Source organism: Talaromyces proteolyticus, assembly GCF_021365285.1.
Source record: "Talaromyces proteolyticus strain PMI_201 chromosome Unknown BGW36scaffold_17, whole genome shotgun sequence".
In the NCBI taxonomy this organism is placed as follows: Eukaryota; Fungi; Ascomycota; class Eurotiomycetes; order Eurotiales; family Trichocomaceae; genus Talaromyces; species Talaromyces proteolyticus.
The window spans coordinates 432510-448862 of NW_025764293.1; the positions used below are offsets into that span (position 1 = coordinate 432510).

The window sequence follows — 16353 nt, forward strand, 5'->3', positions numbered from 1 at the left end:
GGTACTGAATAGCCAATGTTCTTTTTCAATTCAGAGTCCATTTTCACTTCCAAAACGCCATGAAACGATTATTTGATATTGATTATCTGTATCGTTTGCTGGTTTTCTTGCATAACTAGTTAGCTTGTCGCTGCGATACATATATATAGTGTGAGAGAATATTTCAAAGAATGCTTGTCCAGTTAACCTCCTTGACGTACTCTTCCCACGTCTTGAAATGATACGAAGGGTCAACGATCTATATCACTATCAGTAGGAATCCGAAGAACTGTGTGATTTGGTATTTATAAATCTCGCCTACCGTCCTCGCATCGATGATCTCGCCACCAGTAACATAATTAACTCCTTCTCCAAGCATAGATAAAAGCTCCAAGCAGCCCTGTGCTAGATATGGAGGGAAGCCGATGCTTTCAAGTCTCTGTTGATACTCAATTGGGGTAACTTGTTTGAAGGCTGCTTTAACACCGAGAACTGACAAGAGTTAGCGACAATGCAGACTGTTAAAAAATGTCGGTGGGGAATATAAATACACACCATGACCCCAGACTTTGAGCTTCTCTTCGTCGCTGATCCATTCGGACCAAATGGAAACGGTCCTCCCGTGATATTTTTGTCCCCCTCTAATAATGGCATCCACTACAACTCCAGTGTCGTCAGGAGAAGCCGAAGGGATGCGAGAACTCGGAGAATAAGGATTTTGCAGCTCGAGCTGCCCGCTGTCTGTCTGGATTTGGACTTAGCATAAACCCACCACGCTGGTCTAAATCAAAAAAAAAAAAAAAAAAACATGTGTTGGGTATGGTACATACTTTGACAGGGGAGAAAGGAGGCAGGAACCAGTTAGAATGATATAGCGCCACCAGAAGTCGGGTTGTCTTTGCCCATAACTCAGGATACTCCTTTTTAATCATTCTCTCAGCCTTGAACTTCCCATTGTACGGAAGATTGTGCATATACTTTCCCTGGAATAACGTGGTAGGATCGCTCAGAGTGCTAAGCACAACATGCTCTAGGTTCGGCTCTGCTGCGGTGACCTTGGCGACAGTCAGGCTTTGAGCTGCTTCAGCGTCATCGGACATTGTTGTCCAGAAGTCGGTGTTGTGGAAGAGAATTTGGACTCCCGCTAGGGCTTGCCGAATCGAGTCCTCATCGTCAAAGTCTCCTTGTACCACTTCTGCGCCTAGTGCGGCAAGTGCGCGAGCCTTTGAGGATTCTGGGTTTCGTGTCACTGCTCGCACGGTATATAGGTTGCTTGAGTGAGTGAGAATATATCGCACAATTGATGATCCCTGTCAAGATTTGTATTCCATTAATTCAAAATTGCGCATGTGGCACAAATTCTGGGTTGTTAACTCGCCTGTCCACCGGTAGCTGATGTGACTACAAGAAGCTTCTGTGTGGATGTCATTGTTCAAGCTTCAATGTAGAACAACACAATATGTATGTATATAGGTACTGTTAAGGTTATCGATTTGAACCATATAATCTCAGAACATAGCGTCTTTTATATATGACAATTACTAGCCATACTAAAGGTGTGTGCCGCGAATGGTGCGTAGATTCTCGATCACTAATCGAGCTTTGAGATGTGTGGCAAGACATGCATGACACAGTGGAGTAACATCTATCATTTTCCACTTAGGGCAATTTTCAGGTCAATAATATTAGTACTGATTTGTGGTCGGCTGATGATTAGTTATTTCATATAGAGAACTAAGTAATGTAATATAGCATGGATAAGCGCACACAAATCCTTACGCTTAGGTCTATCTGACACCGTAATTAAGCTTTCCTCCTAGCTCTATTGATAGTTATTTATTCAGTTAGAAAATGAAGAAATTTAGGAGGAAATCATAAACTTAAAACTAGAATTCGCTTTTCTCTTCTTAGGAGTGGCCATGTAAGTAATCTTTTTTCCTCCAGACAGGGTCTTTCCACCTAAATTTTCAGCTTCTTTTTGCCATTGACCCCCTCATATTACATGTTGCAATTTACTTAGTGCTAGCAATGGTGATACTGAGATAAAGGTTCTTTTCGGCGAACTATATCACATCTATTCGAGCCTGTTCCTTTAAAAAGAAAATAACCCAAAAAAATATACTTTTAATAATACAGATATGTGGCTCCGTTCATTCGGCAAAAATTCAAGACGATGAACAAGAGAACTCCATGTGGGAACTAACGTTCTTCAGATTACAAGAACCGTCCGTCTTCACGTACAATTATGGAATCCTTGACCAATATGATTGTGTTTTACCAGAGGATTTGCGTGCGACCTAGTGGATGCCTTTTTAAATTATAAGATTGGCTTTCGATGAATATTACGAATAGCGGGAACTTGGGTGTGTAAGTAATAAAGCCACTGTATGAATATGTAAGTGAGGACGATCTGCTTAGTACGCATTCCACAAGCTAGCCCCAGTTATCATTTTCTATTTCCGGTAATTTTGTAGATCTAGCTTGCTTTTAGTGTCAATCTTATTTCTACGATAATGTGTCAAGCTTTAACCATATACCAAAATGAGCGCAACCCTTACTTGGTAAGGATTATAGGGATATTCTAGTTGCATATTTTTTCTGACATAATGGTATGCCAGATTTAAATTACGTCGGTTATAAAAACCAAGTTCTATCAAATTTGTTAATCATTACAACATGATGAGCCTTCGGAGAGAAGAACCGGATCGAGCGTAAACGTCTAACGTTTCTAGCTAGGCCCGGTTATCATTTTCTATTTCGGGTAATTTTCGAATTCTACTAGTCAACCTTATTTTCTATGGTAATATTATTGCATTGAAATTACCTCAAGCATAGGATCCAATTATGGACAGCAACGGAAACTTTGTAATCAAAAATTCAAAAGGATTCCGTTAACTATGTTAACCAGTGCGATTATAAACTTGCAAGGTATTAAAGAACTGGAATCACTTAAAGTGTAGTATTTCCAAGTTCCAAGTTCCTTGCGCTGGCCATGTCAAAAACAGATTGAGATCTATCCATAGTCAGCAGCAGCTCAACTGATTCCACAATGTACGATATCATACGTGACTCACCTTTCGGCCAAATAACACGATTCCTGACTAAGAATAAGTGGCTTCGATACGTCGAAGAGCGAGAAGATTTTCAGAATCCATACTACATCTTTAACTCTTTGCCGGAGGAGACTGAGATTAACAGCCATGCTCAAGACGCTAGCTCTGAGACGAAGCCGGAAGAAACTCCTTCCTTTGGTTCCGTAGCAGCCGATTCTCAACATGAGACATCTGGGTTTATGCATTCTACAGCGCAAGAGGATGTGGAGGCGAACGGCCCGGGGGAAAATCCCATTGAACGAGTAGTTACGATGCAAACTCTTCACGAGATCGAGAAAAGAATGAGCAGATCTATACGGCCGACGCAAACCACCGACGGCACAATATTGGTTGACTGGTACACAACCGGTAAGCCCGTCTTCTTGGAACAACAACTAGTGTCTATTTCAAATAAAAGCAGATCCAAGGAATTGTTCGGTTTAAAATACCTAATATTTTTTTTAGACGACCCAGATAACCCGCAGAATTGGAGTGGTTTTAAAAAGGGGTTCGTTGCTTTTCAAATCTGGCAAGCATCCATCGTTTCGTTCTGGATTTAGTCCGAGATGCACAAGAGCTAATTCCTAGAAGCATTTATTCCTTTGCCGTATATTTCGGCTCCTCCATATACGTCGGGGCAGTTCCCGAAGTTACCGAAAAATACGATATCAGCATAGAGGTGTCCTCTTTGGCACTCGCTTTGTATGTCTTTGGTTGTAAGTATGCCTTACCCAAGGCCTGTAACACCTGGTTGCTGATCTAGATGTACAGATGGTATTGGTCCTCTAATATTCTCTCCACTAAGCGAGTAAGTTCTCCACTCTTATCGGTATTGATGGAACTGGGGCTAATTGAAGGTCAAGAATCGCCGCGGTAGGAAGAAACCCTCCGTACATAATTACACTCTTCATATACACCGTTCTATGGATACCTGCCTCTGTTGTAAATAATTTCGCCGGTTTCGTGGTTCTTCGATTTTTAACAGGCTTCTTCGGTAAGTGTATAACTCTGTTCCCGGAGACAGCAGTGCATGCTAACATTTTTATCAATAGGATCCCCATGCCTTGCCACTGGAGGCGCTTCACTTAGTGATATTGTAAAACTCTAGGTTCGAGACATGCGCCAGATATATATTAACACATATTACAGTATCCACTTATTCAAGTGCCATATCTGTTGATCATCTGGGGCGCCGCGAGTAAGTCTCCTTGACTGAGTGCCAGCAACTTCAGAAACTAAAGATTGAGTGAAATTGTCTAGCTGTATTTGGTCCTGCTCTAGCACCCGTCGTTTCGAACCTCAGTGCACCCGTCAAAGGATGGCATTGGGTATCCTGGGAGATGTTGTGGCTCAGTGCCCCGATCTTGTTGGGCTTCTTCTTTTTCCTACCTGAAACTTCATCGGCTACGATCCTTTACTACCGAGCAAAACGTCTACGAAATATAACGGGAAATCTGCATTACCGGTCTCAGGTGGAAATAGATCAAGCAAAGCAACATATGACTGTCAAAGATATCGTGTATAATGCCGTGATCAAGCCTGGCGAAATCAATATCTTGGATCCTGCTGTACTTTTCTCCACCGTTTACACCAGTCTCGTCTACGCCATATTTTATTCATTTTTTGAATCATTCCCGCTTGTCTTTTCAGATATATATGGATTCAAGTTTAATATCTCTGGTCTTCCATTTTTAGGGGTGTTCCCCGGGTTGTTCGTGGCTGCAATACTGTGCGCCTTGGTTTGGCATTTTCAAGTAGTCAAACCATTTCGGACCAAAGGATTTGATGCCTTCGGAGTTCCAGAAAATCGTCTAGTTCCTGGATTGTTCGCATGCATCTGGCTTCCTATCGGACTGTTTCTATTTGGTATGTAAAGTGGACGAGTCTGTTTATATTGTTTATGCTGACATATCCGATTGCTTGATAAAGCTTGGACGGCACGACCGAGTGTGCACTGGATGGCCTCAATTGTAGGGTTATCTCTAAGCATTGTCGGAACATTTACAATCATTGTCTGCATGCTACAATATTTGGCATTTACTTATCCCAAATACTCAGCTTCGTTATTTGCAGCAAACGACTTTTCTCGGTCGACCTTGGCAGCAGGAGCGATCATGTTCTCACGACCTATGTTTCTTAACCTTGGGATCCACTGGGGTGTGAGTTTGCTCGCCTTTTTGGATATCGTCTGTTGTGTCTTGCTGTACGCACTGTGGATATTTGGTCCCAAGTTACGCTCCCGCAGCCGTTTTGCTCAACCTTGAATTGGTCTTCCCCAAGAAAGCATCTTATGACGCATGTTGTTATGTCGATATCTTTGGCGGGATGAGGAACGTTCCTTTCATCATGGACCTGACAGTTATACTGGCATTATGAAGCAGACCCAGACCCTGCATCCTGAAACGGCCCCTATCAATTACAGCTGTGCTGTCCATGAGAAATAAGTACTGGAAAGTACGTGATTATAATGGATAAAGTCAATATTATCTGCTAGACACTATTTTTTCCTTAAGTTTTGTATTTGTGGGTTCTGTATGAGCCCCTTAAAAGGCCCTGCTAGTTCTGAAATCTTAAAATATTTTATATTGATGATTACATTTGCGGTAACTCCCACTCAGGTTGATTCTTGGGATGGCTGGTAAAAGGAGATTAATGACCAAAGGTTTTGTTATTGCCCTTACTGGCCTGAATTTCTTTTTTTGTTTTCGTGACGGAGTTGCAATTTCTCATGTAAAACTGCGGCATTCGCTACAGCGTCGGTTGCTTTTTCTTGCTGAATGCAGGGACTTCGGAGTTGAGCATCTTTTCCACATAAACTCCTTTGCCTCGGCCACCGTGTACGACACCAATTTTTCCACATCCATTGGCTTGGCAACCAGCCCTTTTGCGCAGATACACGAGGCGCTCGAGGGCAACTTTTCCCCTCTCGCTAAATTGACGATTGCTTTTGCCCAGTCGGTTTCAGGATAGGAAACTTGCTGATCCAAACAGGGCCTGGTACAGGATCATCTATGTGGGTAGCCGCTTGCTGGGTTGGAAATGAGATGGTGTGAGCACATTTGAGGTATTCAGCTCTGGGCGGCGACAGCGAGATGGCGGGGATCTTCAAATTTCATTTTGTCGGATGCTTCTCAGGGCAGAATGAAGGAAGATGCTCAACTCCAAATAAGTGGAAATGCCAATCACGATAGAAACATGTGAGTTTTGCAAGGTAGGGGGACAAAGAGCCCTTCAGATTCTGAAGTTTCCCCACTAAGTACGCTGACTTGTACTCACGCTAGCATATTTATTCTTCCTCGACTATTCCACCTGGAATGGCAGTCTAATAGTACCCCCTACTATAAGTGGAAATTCAATTTCAGTTCTGGCTGCTCAGGCAAATTTCCACAGCCAACAAGCCATGGCAGCGATTGGGGCAGCTGGGTGTCCGCTGAGCTGTTCTGGGAAGACGCTAGCATCCATTACACGTAAATTCCGAACTTCATGGACACGGCATTCCAAATCAACTAACACTGGTGGATGGTGAAGGATCCATGCAGGCAGTGCCCACTGGGTGATATAGAGTAAAGGATCTCCTTTACCCAGTGGATCAGTTCCTCATCGGAGATTTCGTCAATTTTGCTGCTTGAATAAGGCCACCAGTAAGACCATGGGTCGCCATTCGGTCCATCGGCTCGACAATTTCTGCAAAGCTGGGCTCCGCGTAATTCGGAGGGCGATGCGCACTCCCGTCAAGAGGACTTTGCGATCATTGTCCTCCTTGTCACTGAAGTATTTGGGATCAATTGTTGCTAAATTTGTGTCTATGTTAGCTCTCAGTAAGGAAAAAAACATGCTGACGGGAAATTTTTGCACTCACGGTGATCAAATGCGTTTCTGGTACGCAGGCGAATAGTCCTATGGCTCTGCGGTCGTAGCGCAATGGGGTCGAGAGAGAAAATGCTGGAAGAATCAAGAGAGCGTTCCTGTCTATGGTCAATGTACGCTATCGGTGCACCGATAATCTCCAAGTCAGGGGCCGCGCCGCCCGAAGCATAATCTCGTGGTAGACTTTGCTGTGTCTTATTTCCTAGAAAATCCTCTGACGCCCGGATGAACGCTGCTGCTTCAGGTGCATTGCTGGTCAGGGGGCCGCTTCCCAGCAGTAGCCATTGTATCAATGCTGGTATCGACTTAAGTGGTTTAGTAAGGTAGTCGAGTGTCACCCCATCCTTAGCTTTGCACAAGATAGGGGTTGTACACAAGTGATCCTTTAGATGACTACCAGCTTCTAGAAGGAAGACTGATACATTCTAGTCCTCGGAGAGCTTGCTTGCCAGAACACAGCCGGCTGCTCCGGCAACGACGATAACTGCCCAGGTCAGCACGGATTGGGGTATCCACGGGGCATAATGCGAGTAAATGGTCTGGATTGCTACAAACTATTTTCGTCTCCAACAGAGTTTACCGTAGGGCTCTTGCTGTTTTTGTCAAAAAGGTAATAAACGAATTATTCAATCCGTTCAAACCTTCCTAGAAATGTAAGGAATCTTCGTAATGTTATGCCACTATGGCCAATTTATCAGTAAATTTTGGCTCTTTAACAACTGAATAAAAGCCCTTTCAGCTCTGAAATTGCGACTGTTCGGCTTATTCGACCTGTTACGCATTTAGTTCTGCTGACCGCACCAAGGATTTATAGCACGTACTCAGGATCTGGTAAAACATTGCATATGGCTGTGTCTGTCACGTGGAGAATAAACTTAATTACAAACAAACAAAGAAACAAAGAAGACTGGGTTGATTGACAGGTGTTATTGCTGGTGTTAGTGTTGGTGCTGGTGTTGGTGTTGGATTAGTCCTAAATATAGACCTATTTCTCATATTGGATAAAGTCCAACAACAGGAAATATAAACCCACGAGAAAAATGCCACTTATTGGAGTTGGATATATTTGCGCTTATTACACGTATCTATTATGACCACTTTAATACACTCTTCCAGCTTACATACCGAATTTCTCTGTCAAAATTCTACGTTATATACATAGAGCTATATTGAATTCGTCTTGAAAATATGAAAGACGAGCATATTCAGGCTTACATTTACTAGCTCCACTCCCTTGGGATGCCTTGTAGATGAGCGAATCGGTTGTATAATTTTTAGACGAATAAACTCTCGGGAAAAGTTGTGCTTACTAGAGTTCCATCTATTTGGGTTTATTGTGTCTTGCCACCATTCTAACAGAATCCACTAACTTGATTGTTCCTAAATCTAATGCCCCCACTGCCGATCCCCCGCCCTGCACCAATGTAAAAATCTCAAAATTTAGTCTTACCAGTTGGGCAAAGTCCTTGGTGCAGTACCATTTGCGAAGGTTTGAAATAAAATGAAAAATGAGGTCACAGCTATACTCTACACCTAGATCTTCCAAATGTCTGGATGCTTCGAAATGATGTGCCTCTCCAGGATATATACACTTTTCATTAATGATATGTTACGATATGGATTTTACAAGGCGAGTCAAAAATATAAGATCGATGACGTAAAATTCAAAGGAGTAAGGTGGATGTAATAAACACTAGTATTATTGCTGACTTGGAAATCTATAGATATATACACACAGACTCTTTCCTAGCAATAGACTTGCCTATCGAACTAGTGGAATTGAGACATGCTCATTAATAAACATAGCGAAAACTGGAGTTCTCCTTGTCAGTCAACCCGGACCAATCGACAGCCTTGACAGAAGATTCATCAGATGGAGGATCAATTTCCGCTTGCACATTAGTTTGAGCATCCCGTCGTTTGTTCTCCCAAACATAATAAATAAATAGAACGATGGCTAGAACACCAGCTGCAGCCTGAGTTGCCAGAACAGCAATTTTAGCTGGCCGATAATCCGGGGCATCCTTTACTTGAAAGGTTTGTGGTCCTATGATATTACCCACAGAAAAAGAGCCTGCTACAAGTGCACTGGCAAATGCCCGTTTTGTATAGCCTGCGCAATTGGCGGCGGTCCAGTGATAGATTATCGGCAAGGGTGCCACAATGGCATTAACGAGATAGACGCCGATTAATAAACCGGCTGTATCCCACTTTGGCAGAAACGACATAAGACCACCACCAATGATTCCTGGAATGCTACACATGAATACCCAGGCCCAACGGTGGCTGGCCCGACGTATACCGAATCCGACGAGCAAGGTGAAGAAAATACTGACTATACCGCTAGGCATGTTGAGCAGTGCAGAGTGCTGGGGACTGAAGCCTAAGTTGCGGATGAGAGTTGATGAGTAGGTAGTCACAACACCGGAGGAAACGGATTGCTGTAGTTGGGTCAGTTTGTCTTTCTCACGTAAACTCACTTCTGGTGATTGGGAATCGAGAGAATGGCAAATGGAGAAAGGGGACGCACTAGGATAACCATCAAGGTCAACAACCACAGCTGGGGGTCAAGAAGAGCTTCAATAATCTGTTTTATCTCAAATTTGGTATTCCAAATTCCGGTTTTATTCGAGCTGATATGTTTCAAGAGCGCAACCTTCTCTACTTCGCTAAGGAAACGCGCTTTCATTGGAGTATCCGGGATGAAGAAGAAAGTTAAGCAACCGATTAGAGATGTGATCAGGCCCAAAACAATGAACATAATCCGCCACCCAGAGAGAGACGCATGAAGACTGACGTGCTGAAATGCAAATGATATTAGACCACCAAGAATCTGACCAACACCAAGGCCCAAATACCAGATACTGAAGCGCGGAGCTTGTTCTGATTTGGTGTAGTACTGGCTACTGATGAGCATTAGCGATGGGCCTATTGTAGCTTCGAATAAACCGAGGAAGACGCGCGCCACAACGAGGGTAGTGTAGTTCTTGACGCCGGCGGTGGCAGCGACGACAATACCCCAGAGTATTACATTAGCACCTAGCCATTTTCCAGCGGGAACCTTTTGTAGAAGGAACGCTTTTCGGTGTCAGATGGATTCAATATTGGGACAACGGTCGGGGAAATTAAGCTTACTGTTAGGCACCTCAGCGATCAGATAGGCGATGAAGAACGAGGTCCCGACATTAGAGAAGTCATTTCCAACCAGGTTCAGCTCAGCACTGATTCCCATTACGGCTGCATACTACAAGATGTTAGCCTGTGATCAAAGAGTATCCAATAGGACTTAGAGAAATGCTACCAACATTGATAATGACTTTGTCGATAAATTGCAATGTATAGCAGCAAAACATCAACGGTACAATGTTCCAGTCAATCTTTCTGCGCAGCTGCTGCAGGTCAACGGACTCGACATCGGCCTGTTGAACAGCAGCGTGATCCTGGAGATATCGCCATGCATCATCCTGGTTACCCGAGGCTACCTGTTGCGCCCCAACACTGGGAGCTTTGGACTCGGCGTCTGTCATGGCCGATAGATAAAAGATCTCACCAATGAAAGAGGAAGGCTGTTAAGAAATGAAAAAGGAAGAGAAGGGTCGAATAATTTTCTCCAAGTCGTACAAAACTCAACCCCTTGCACGGAGAATAAATAAGACGAGAGGGGAATAGGAGAAAGAGGAAATAATTAACCAGCTTCGGTAAAAGCGGCTGGCCCCAACCTGCAGGCAAGGTGAGACTAGACTAGGGTCTAGATGATGTTTCCCAAGTGGAAAGTGGCGTTGTGTTGTTTGATAACTAGTGCGGAGTACGGCACGGATAGTTGGAGTGTGATTTAATTCGTACAGTTCTACGTGGTGTGGATCACATAGGGAATATTTCTAGCTGGTGACTGGCCAATGTACCGGTTCCTTATTGTTACGACCACTAAATTTTAGCTTCAACTGTAACGCCTCAGTCTAATAAACAGAAATCCAAAGCCCGCAAATTTTTATCGGACCGGGATATCAGATATCGCCGCGATGTTACGGGAATCTATCCACTCAGGGCTGGACAAAAGTTCACACAATACTCCGGGAAGTCGGAAGAAGCCCATCCGCGGCGTCCGCGGCCCGTATTTTAATTTAGCAGGGCATTTAGCTTGCTTAGTGGGAAAGCATTGAGGATACGATACAGACACTGGGCTTTGCATAGATGAGGCACTCGTAATGCTCTTGAAATAGAAATTTCAAGTATACAGCTGATCAAAATACGATGCCAGTCCGGCGTGCCCTTTTTCTTGTCGGCTAAGTCACCTCGAGATGTTCGTACCTCAAGCATAAATACATTCATTAACCCATTGAAGAAGTTAGTATCGGACTTGGTGACTTCCTTGTCATTGTCTTGAAAATGAAATGACTACAAAGCATTTATTGAACAAGGCTATTAGCGTCACCAGATGGCAAAGGCTCCGAAGCTACAGATGGCGTCATTACTAGCGAAAGGGGAGCTGAGTATTTTAATACGCTGCCTTAGGAATCCACGTCCAAATGACCGGTTGACCAGCCCCGCCTGAATTGGTTCTGGGGTGCTTCCTTAATTGATTAATGTAGGCTAGGTCCAGGAATTAGATTGCATAAGAAATAGGCCATGCCCTCGGTAACCTGCCAGCCCCAAACTTCGCCACTTTGATGATAGGATCGATAATCGTAACACTGACTTGGACATTCCTTAATCGCAATGGGGGCTTGGGTATACAATGCCTCTCCTGAGGTAGAGGCGATGTCGAAGTTTCCGTCCATTGTTGCGGTGTGTATTATCCTGACACTCCTGATGACCCTGACTGTGACCAGTCGAGTTTCTATTCGAGCTGCGCAGCGTCGTTTGGGTGCGGATGACTATGTGATGCTGGTTGCGATGTTGTTTAGTATTGTATACAACATCCTCTGCATCGTGCGTATGTAGTTCCTCACCCTTGCTTGGACAATGACTGATAATAATACCTTGTGATCAGAAACGAGATATGGGCTGGGTTTACCGTTGAAGGATCGGCCAAAGCCGAACCTGATTACATACACCAAGGTATGAGCCTGTTACACTTCTATTCCCCTCTTTTTTCCTGTGTTTCCTTTCTCCAGCATAAACTTAAAGCAAACAGGTCAACTTCGCAGGTCGACCATTCTATCAATTCGGTATTGGTCTCTTCAAACTGGCCCTGTGCATCAGCTATCTACGACTGCTATCCGGAACAACGAAGAAGAACTACCGTATTCTCATCTTGACGGTAGCAGTAATATCGACCCTGGGTCATCTTGCCTGGACTTTGATTCTTATACTCAACTGCAATCCAGTATGCTCCCCCTTCGTTTGGGCCCCGAGTCAATAATATTTACTGACTAAATTCTAGGTCAGCAAATCTTGGCTCCCAATGGAAGAAGGAACTTGCCTCCCGTTTGGACCGACAAACTACGGCATGGCCGGCTTCAGTATCGCCTGCGATATGACCACTATCCTCCTCCCGATTCCGCTGCTACTACAGTTAAAAGTCCGACCGGTACAGAAGGTCGGTATTATATGTTTGTTCTCATTGGGCTTATTCACGACCATCTGCTCGATTCTGCGTTTGACGCAAATCAAAGTGATCGCATACGGAAACGGAGACTCCACCATGTTGGTGCTATGGGGAACTATCGAATTCAATATTGGAGTGCGTTCGATTCTAGAGTTTTTCATGTCATTCGAATTCTTCTGGGAAAGCTAATATGAGATAGAACATCATCACATCGGTCCCATACTTGGCACCCATGTTTAAACGCTGGGTGTCTGACTTTGGCTACCAGGTCGGATATCGCAGTCGGACACGCACGGTCGTCCCAACTACAGATCGGTATGCACTACACGCATATGGGAAGGACGGCATCAAATTAAGCGCCCATAAAGACACCGTTGCGGTCACAAGTAAGAAGGTCGTATCACGCACTCCGAGTGAGGAACTCATTCTCGGAACCTATCAACCTACAGGTAATAATATCATACGAACAACTGAATATCGTGTGACAGTTGATGATTGAAGTACGGCGACTCTATGAGAGACTCTTCAAAATATGATTACGAACGAGACACTATATAAGTACTATGTAAATATTTTGCTTTTCTTTATTGGTTTTACGAATTAGCGAAGCGCGCTAGGTATTGTATAACATCCATTTCATAGTTTAAACTGTCAGTCAAGCGTAATTGGGTTCCAGATCTAGAAGGACTTGTTAGCAATGATTCTTTTCTTTTTTTCCCATTTTCCCTTCTTTCCTGTAAGACTCGGTATAAGGGCTAGTTAAGATGTTTGAGATAATTGCTATCTATGATAGGAAAGTCTACATCACAAGGTGGGATTGTGAAACTAGCCGCACTCTTCCGAATGATGCTAGACCGTGTATACATAGTCTAGTCCATAGACGGGGTTGCACTTGCCCAGTAGCAGCCACCGGGCAACTGTACCCCCTCGGTAGACGCATTAATCGGGTTACAGGTCTGCCCCACCCTCTAAAGTTTTAGGATCGGCATCCCTGAGCTGACTGACGAGTCATAAATGCGCTAGCAATTCGTTCTGGAAGAACAGACCAGCAGATCCTGACTGCAATGTGGATGGGGTCCATTTGGCGCAGAGTTTATCTCCACTATCTGGCCAACCGTCGGAACACTTCCTACAGGGATGCCGAGATTTGCGGCGCCACAGCCGGCATTAGCCAATCAAAGCAAAAGTATTGCCGAGAAACTTGGGGGTCCCTGTTAACCCAAAGCAGCTGAAAAGGCATAGTTATATCAGGTACAATATCTTGTTCTAATTACGATATAGATTTCTTTTCTTTTTTTTTGGCTGTAATCCATCATTTTATTAGAGTAACGCGGCCATATTCCATTTCCCGCGACTCTAAGTTCGATGCAGGAAGCGCGCAATATTTAGCTAAGTGAACTATCCCACAGGGGGTTATGCCGAGAGTATGCACTCGACAGAACTGAGAAAAATGGGGCGTCTCTAGTTACTTGCTTCGCCTCGACACCAGCGGGCTGTCTGCCGTGACCGAAGCAAAGTCGTGCGCATCTAGACATGCTCGCCGGGCATTTACAACGCACACCTGCCCCCGAGTGAAGACGTCCTGGTCATATGCAGTTAGCGCCTGCGAAAATGCAGACCAGGGTATTTTCTCGCTGGATGTGATAAGAGGGCCAAGGTGCTTGGCGAAGTCACTGGCGTCTGTCACAGCATTGTTGCCCCCTTCGCCGCGAACTATACGGTTCGGTTAGCTCAGCCACTGGTTGTTTACCTTACGGATGCTAGGAGCAGGATGAAAATGGCAAGTGGAGAAGTCCTCAAAAAGCCGTTGAAAAAGCTGGTTAACTTACACATGGTCATCGTATGGGCCGCATCACCCATGAGAACCACGCGGTCCTGCTCCCGCTTTGTCGTCGGGAACCAGTCGGCTAGACGAATGGCTGTGGCCTCGGCATCATCGGGGATCGTCTCAATTAGCCCACGTAGATTCTCTGTCCAGTCGCCCGTGACCTGTTTGATAAGAGAGATTCTTTCTGCGTTACTTTCAGGCACCACAATTCCCCTGGTTTCGGCCCACGATATTATAACTTGGCAGATGTAGTTACCGGTATTATTGCCTGTGTTGTATGGCGAGTTCAAGACTGATTGAAATAATTTGTCATTGCCAGAACTCCGTGATCATGCGATTTTTTCACTCGATAAAATACGAGCTTCATCAAGCGGAGACGGGCTAGAACTTACAGCTAAAGAAGAGGTAGAAGTTTGATTCTGAGTGAGTGCCTTGGAAGAAGTATGGGTCGATGGCTAGAGCGGCGGCTACTTGTTCGGGAGTATATGATACCGTCACACCCAGCAGATGCACTGGAACGGGCACGTTTTCGAATGCCGATGGGTGAACGTACTTTCGGACAAGGGAATTAGAGCCATCACAGGCAACCAGAAGCCAGCCTGTGGCGGTAGTCCCGTCCTCAAACTTAACAGTAACGCTTTCCGTATTGTTGACCACTCCCGTCAATCGCTTCGACCACTTTGATAGTCAGTTAGCCTGTTGATCCAATTATACATTTGATCATCCAATAACTCTGTTTGAAGCTGAAATACTTTGCGTCATGATAGGATTGGGTCTTTACCTCAACATTGATATCAGTGGAAAGAAGAGTCCGAAGCTTAGAGCGGATTACACGCAGCCGACCTGTTTTAGGGAAAGTAGCTGCATGCAGAGCATCGCCTGTTTTCAGATCCAGGAACTGATAACTGCCGGCATCGGTAACGGCCGGGTTGACATTGCACTCTCCTAACCGAGCGTAGAGGTGTTCCGGGAGAAGTTCCTGCAGCGCTGGCAAACCCCAGTGGAACGTCAGTCCCCAACCACCCGTACGAGAGACAATCGAAGTATCGCGGTCAAAAATCCTGAACGGAACTTTCGATTTGTGTAGGTACTGGGCCAGCGCAAGGCCGCTAATCCCAGCTCCCACGATCAAAATGGGTGAAGTTTGTTGTTCGCTCGGCATTGATTCTGAGCTTATCTATATGATTGGTGGAAATATGACTCAGTATATTTGATTATCTTGCCACTGACCGCGGAAAGATAAAAGATGGCACTATTTTCTTTTTTTGCGAGTATGATTATAAAGAGGATAAGCGACAACTCCGTCGTTGGCACGGCACAGTTGGCGCGCAGAACACTCCACTTTAAAACACAAGCCCTAGACCGTAACGTAACGTATTTCAAAACCCCACGGCCCACTCAAGCTAGGAGATTACGAAATATTTACATTTAGCGTAATCGGACACCGGCCGGGATAACCACCCGGCGACTTCAATACACAATACACATACCAATGGCCATTTTTCGATCTTAGTATCTTCATAACTACACACTTGATAATACATATAATTTATATGCAATTAAACTTATAGAATCGTAGGATATTAAGGTCTAAAAAATGGCTATTTGTATGTGTATTGAAGGTGGCCGGGTCGATGTCCTGGGCGAGTGGGTGTCCTATTCCGTTAACTTATATGATCTAGTAATTACTAATTCTTAGATACTATATAAAAGTCTATAATCCATTAACAAAGCTATAGAAGAGATATGTAAGTATGCGAGCCCTTGGTGATATGAAACTATTTGAGAAGGATGGGTCAATAATGAGCGGATTGCATTTTACCTACTCTGAGATTGTCTATACTGACGCAGGAATCAGCCTGTATTAGATAATCAGATGAAGTATCAATTGGTGTCTTTACATCTGGACGCGAATAAATGTGGTATCAAACAACGATTCTTGATCAGTGATAGCTTCGTGAAGGATAACTCTATTTATTCTCTAATTCTAAAGTTCAAAAACTGTCCTGACCTGGGGTGGGAAAGCATTAACAGATCAT

General features: G+C 44.3%; 5 protein-coding genes across 5 annotated transcripts; 2 read left to right on the top strand and 3 right to left on the bottom strand.

Annotated features, from left to right (window-relative positions):
• Positions 1-163: 163 nt before the first annotated feature.
• BGW36DRAFT_434124 (uncharacterized protein) lies at positions 164-1408 on the bottom strand (the record flags this gene model as incomplete). The annotated part of the gene is made up of 5 exons (XM_046221371.1): positions 164-238; positions 302-471; positions 535-724; positions 810-1289; positions 1385-1408. 5 exons carry the CDS (start codon positions 1406-1408, stop codon positions 164-166), a joined length of 939 nt encoding a protein of 312 aa, XP_046065306.1.
• Positions 1409-3028: 1620 nt separating this feature from the next.
• Positions 3029-5335, top strand: BGW36DRAFT_402334 (major facilitator superfamily domain-containing protein; the record flags this gene model as incomplete). Its single annotated transcript, XM_046218854.1, has 9 exons — positions 3029-3440; positions 3537-3600; positions 3663-3787; positions 3843-3879; positions 3935-4065; positions 4124-4167; positions 4221-4269; positions 4332-4937; positions 5001-5335. 9 exons carry the CDS (start codon positions 3029-3031, stop codon positions 5333-5335), a joined length of 1803 nt encoding a protein of 600 aa, XP_046065307.1.
• Positions 5336-8617: 3282 nt separating this feature from the next.
• On the bottom strand, positions 8618-10712 carry BGW36DRAFT_352935 (putative MFS transporter). The gene is made up of 4 exons (XM_046213397.1): positions 10244-10712; positions 10074-10182; positions 9469-10016; positions 8618-9379 (listed from the first exon to the last, which is right to left on the bottom strand). The coding sequence occupies exons 1-4, from the start codon at positions 10463-10465 to the stop codon at positions 8732-8734; spliced, it is 1527 nt and encodes a 508-aa protein (XP_046065308.1). The 5' UTR covers positions 10466-10712; the 3' UTR covers positions 8618-8731.
• Positions 10713-11654: 942 nt separating this feature from the next.
• Positions 11655-12985, top strand: BGW36DRAFT_434127 (uncharacterized protein; the record flags this gene model as incomplete). Its single annotated transcript, XM_046221372.1, has 5 exons — positions 11655-11871; positions 11929-11996; positions 12073-12264; positions 12322-12621; positions 12686-12985. The coding sequence occupies 5 exons, from the start codon at positions 11655-11657 to the stop codon at positions 12983-12985; spliced, it is 1077 nt and encodes a 358-aa protein (XP_046065309.1).
• A 786-nt stretch (positions 12986-13771) lies between these two features.
• Positions 13772-15646, bottom strand: BGW36DRAFT_392258 (FAD binding domain protein). Its single transcript, XM_046217677.1, has 4 exons — positions 15096-15646; positions 14707-14992; positions 14316-14606; positions 13772-14199 (listed from the first exon to the last, which is right to left on the bottom strand). The coding sequence occupies exons 1-4, from the start codon at positions 15474-15476 to the stop codon at positions 13952-13954; spliced, it is 1206 nt and encodes a 401-aa protein (XP_046065310.1). The 5' UTR covers positions 15477-15646; the 3' UTR covers positions 13772-13951.
• Positions 15647-16353: the final 707 nt, after the last annotated feature.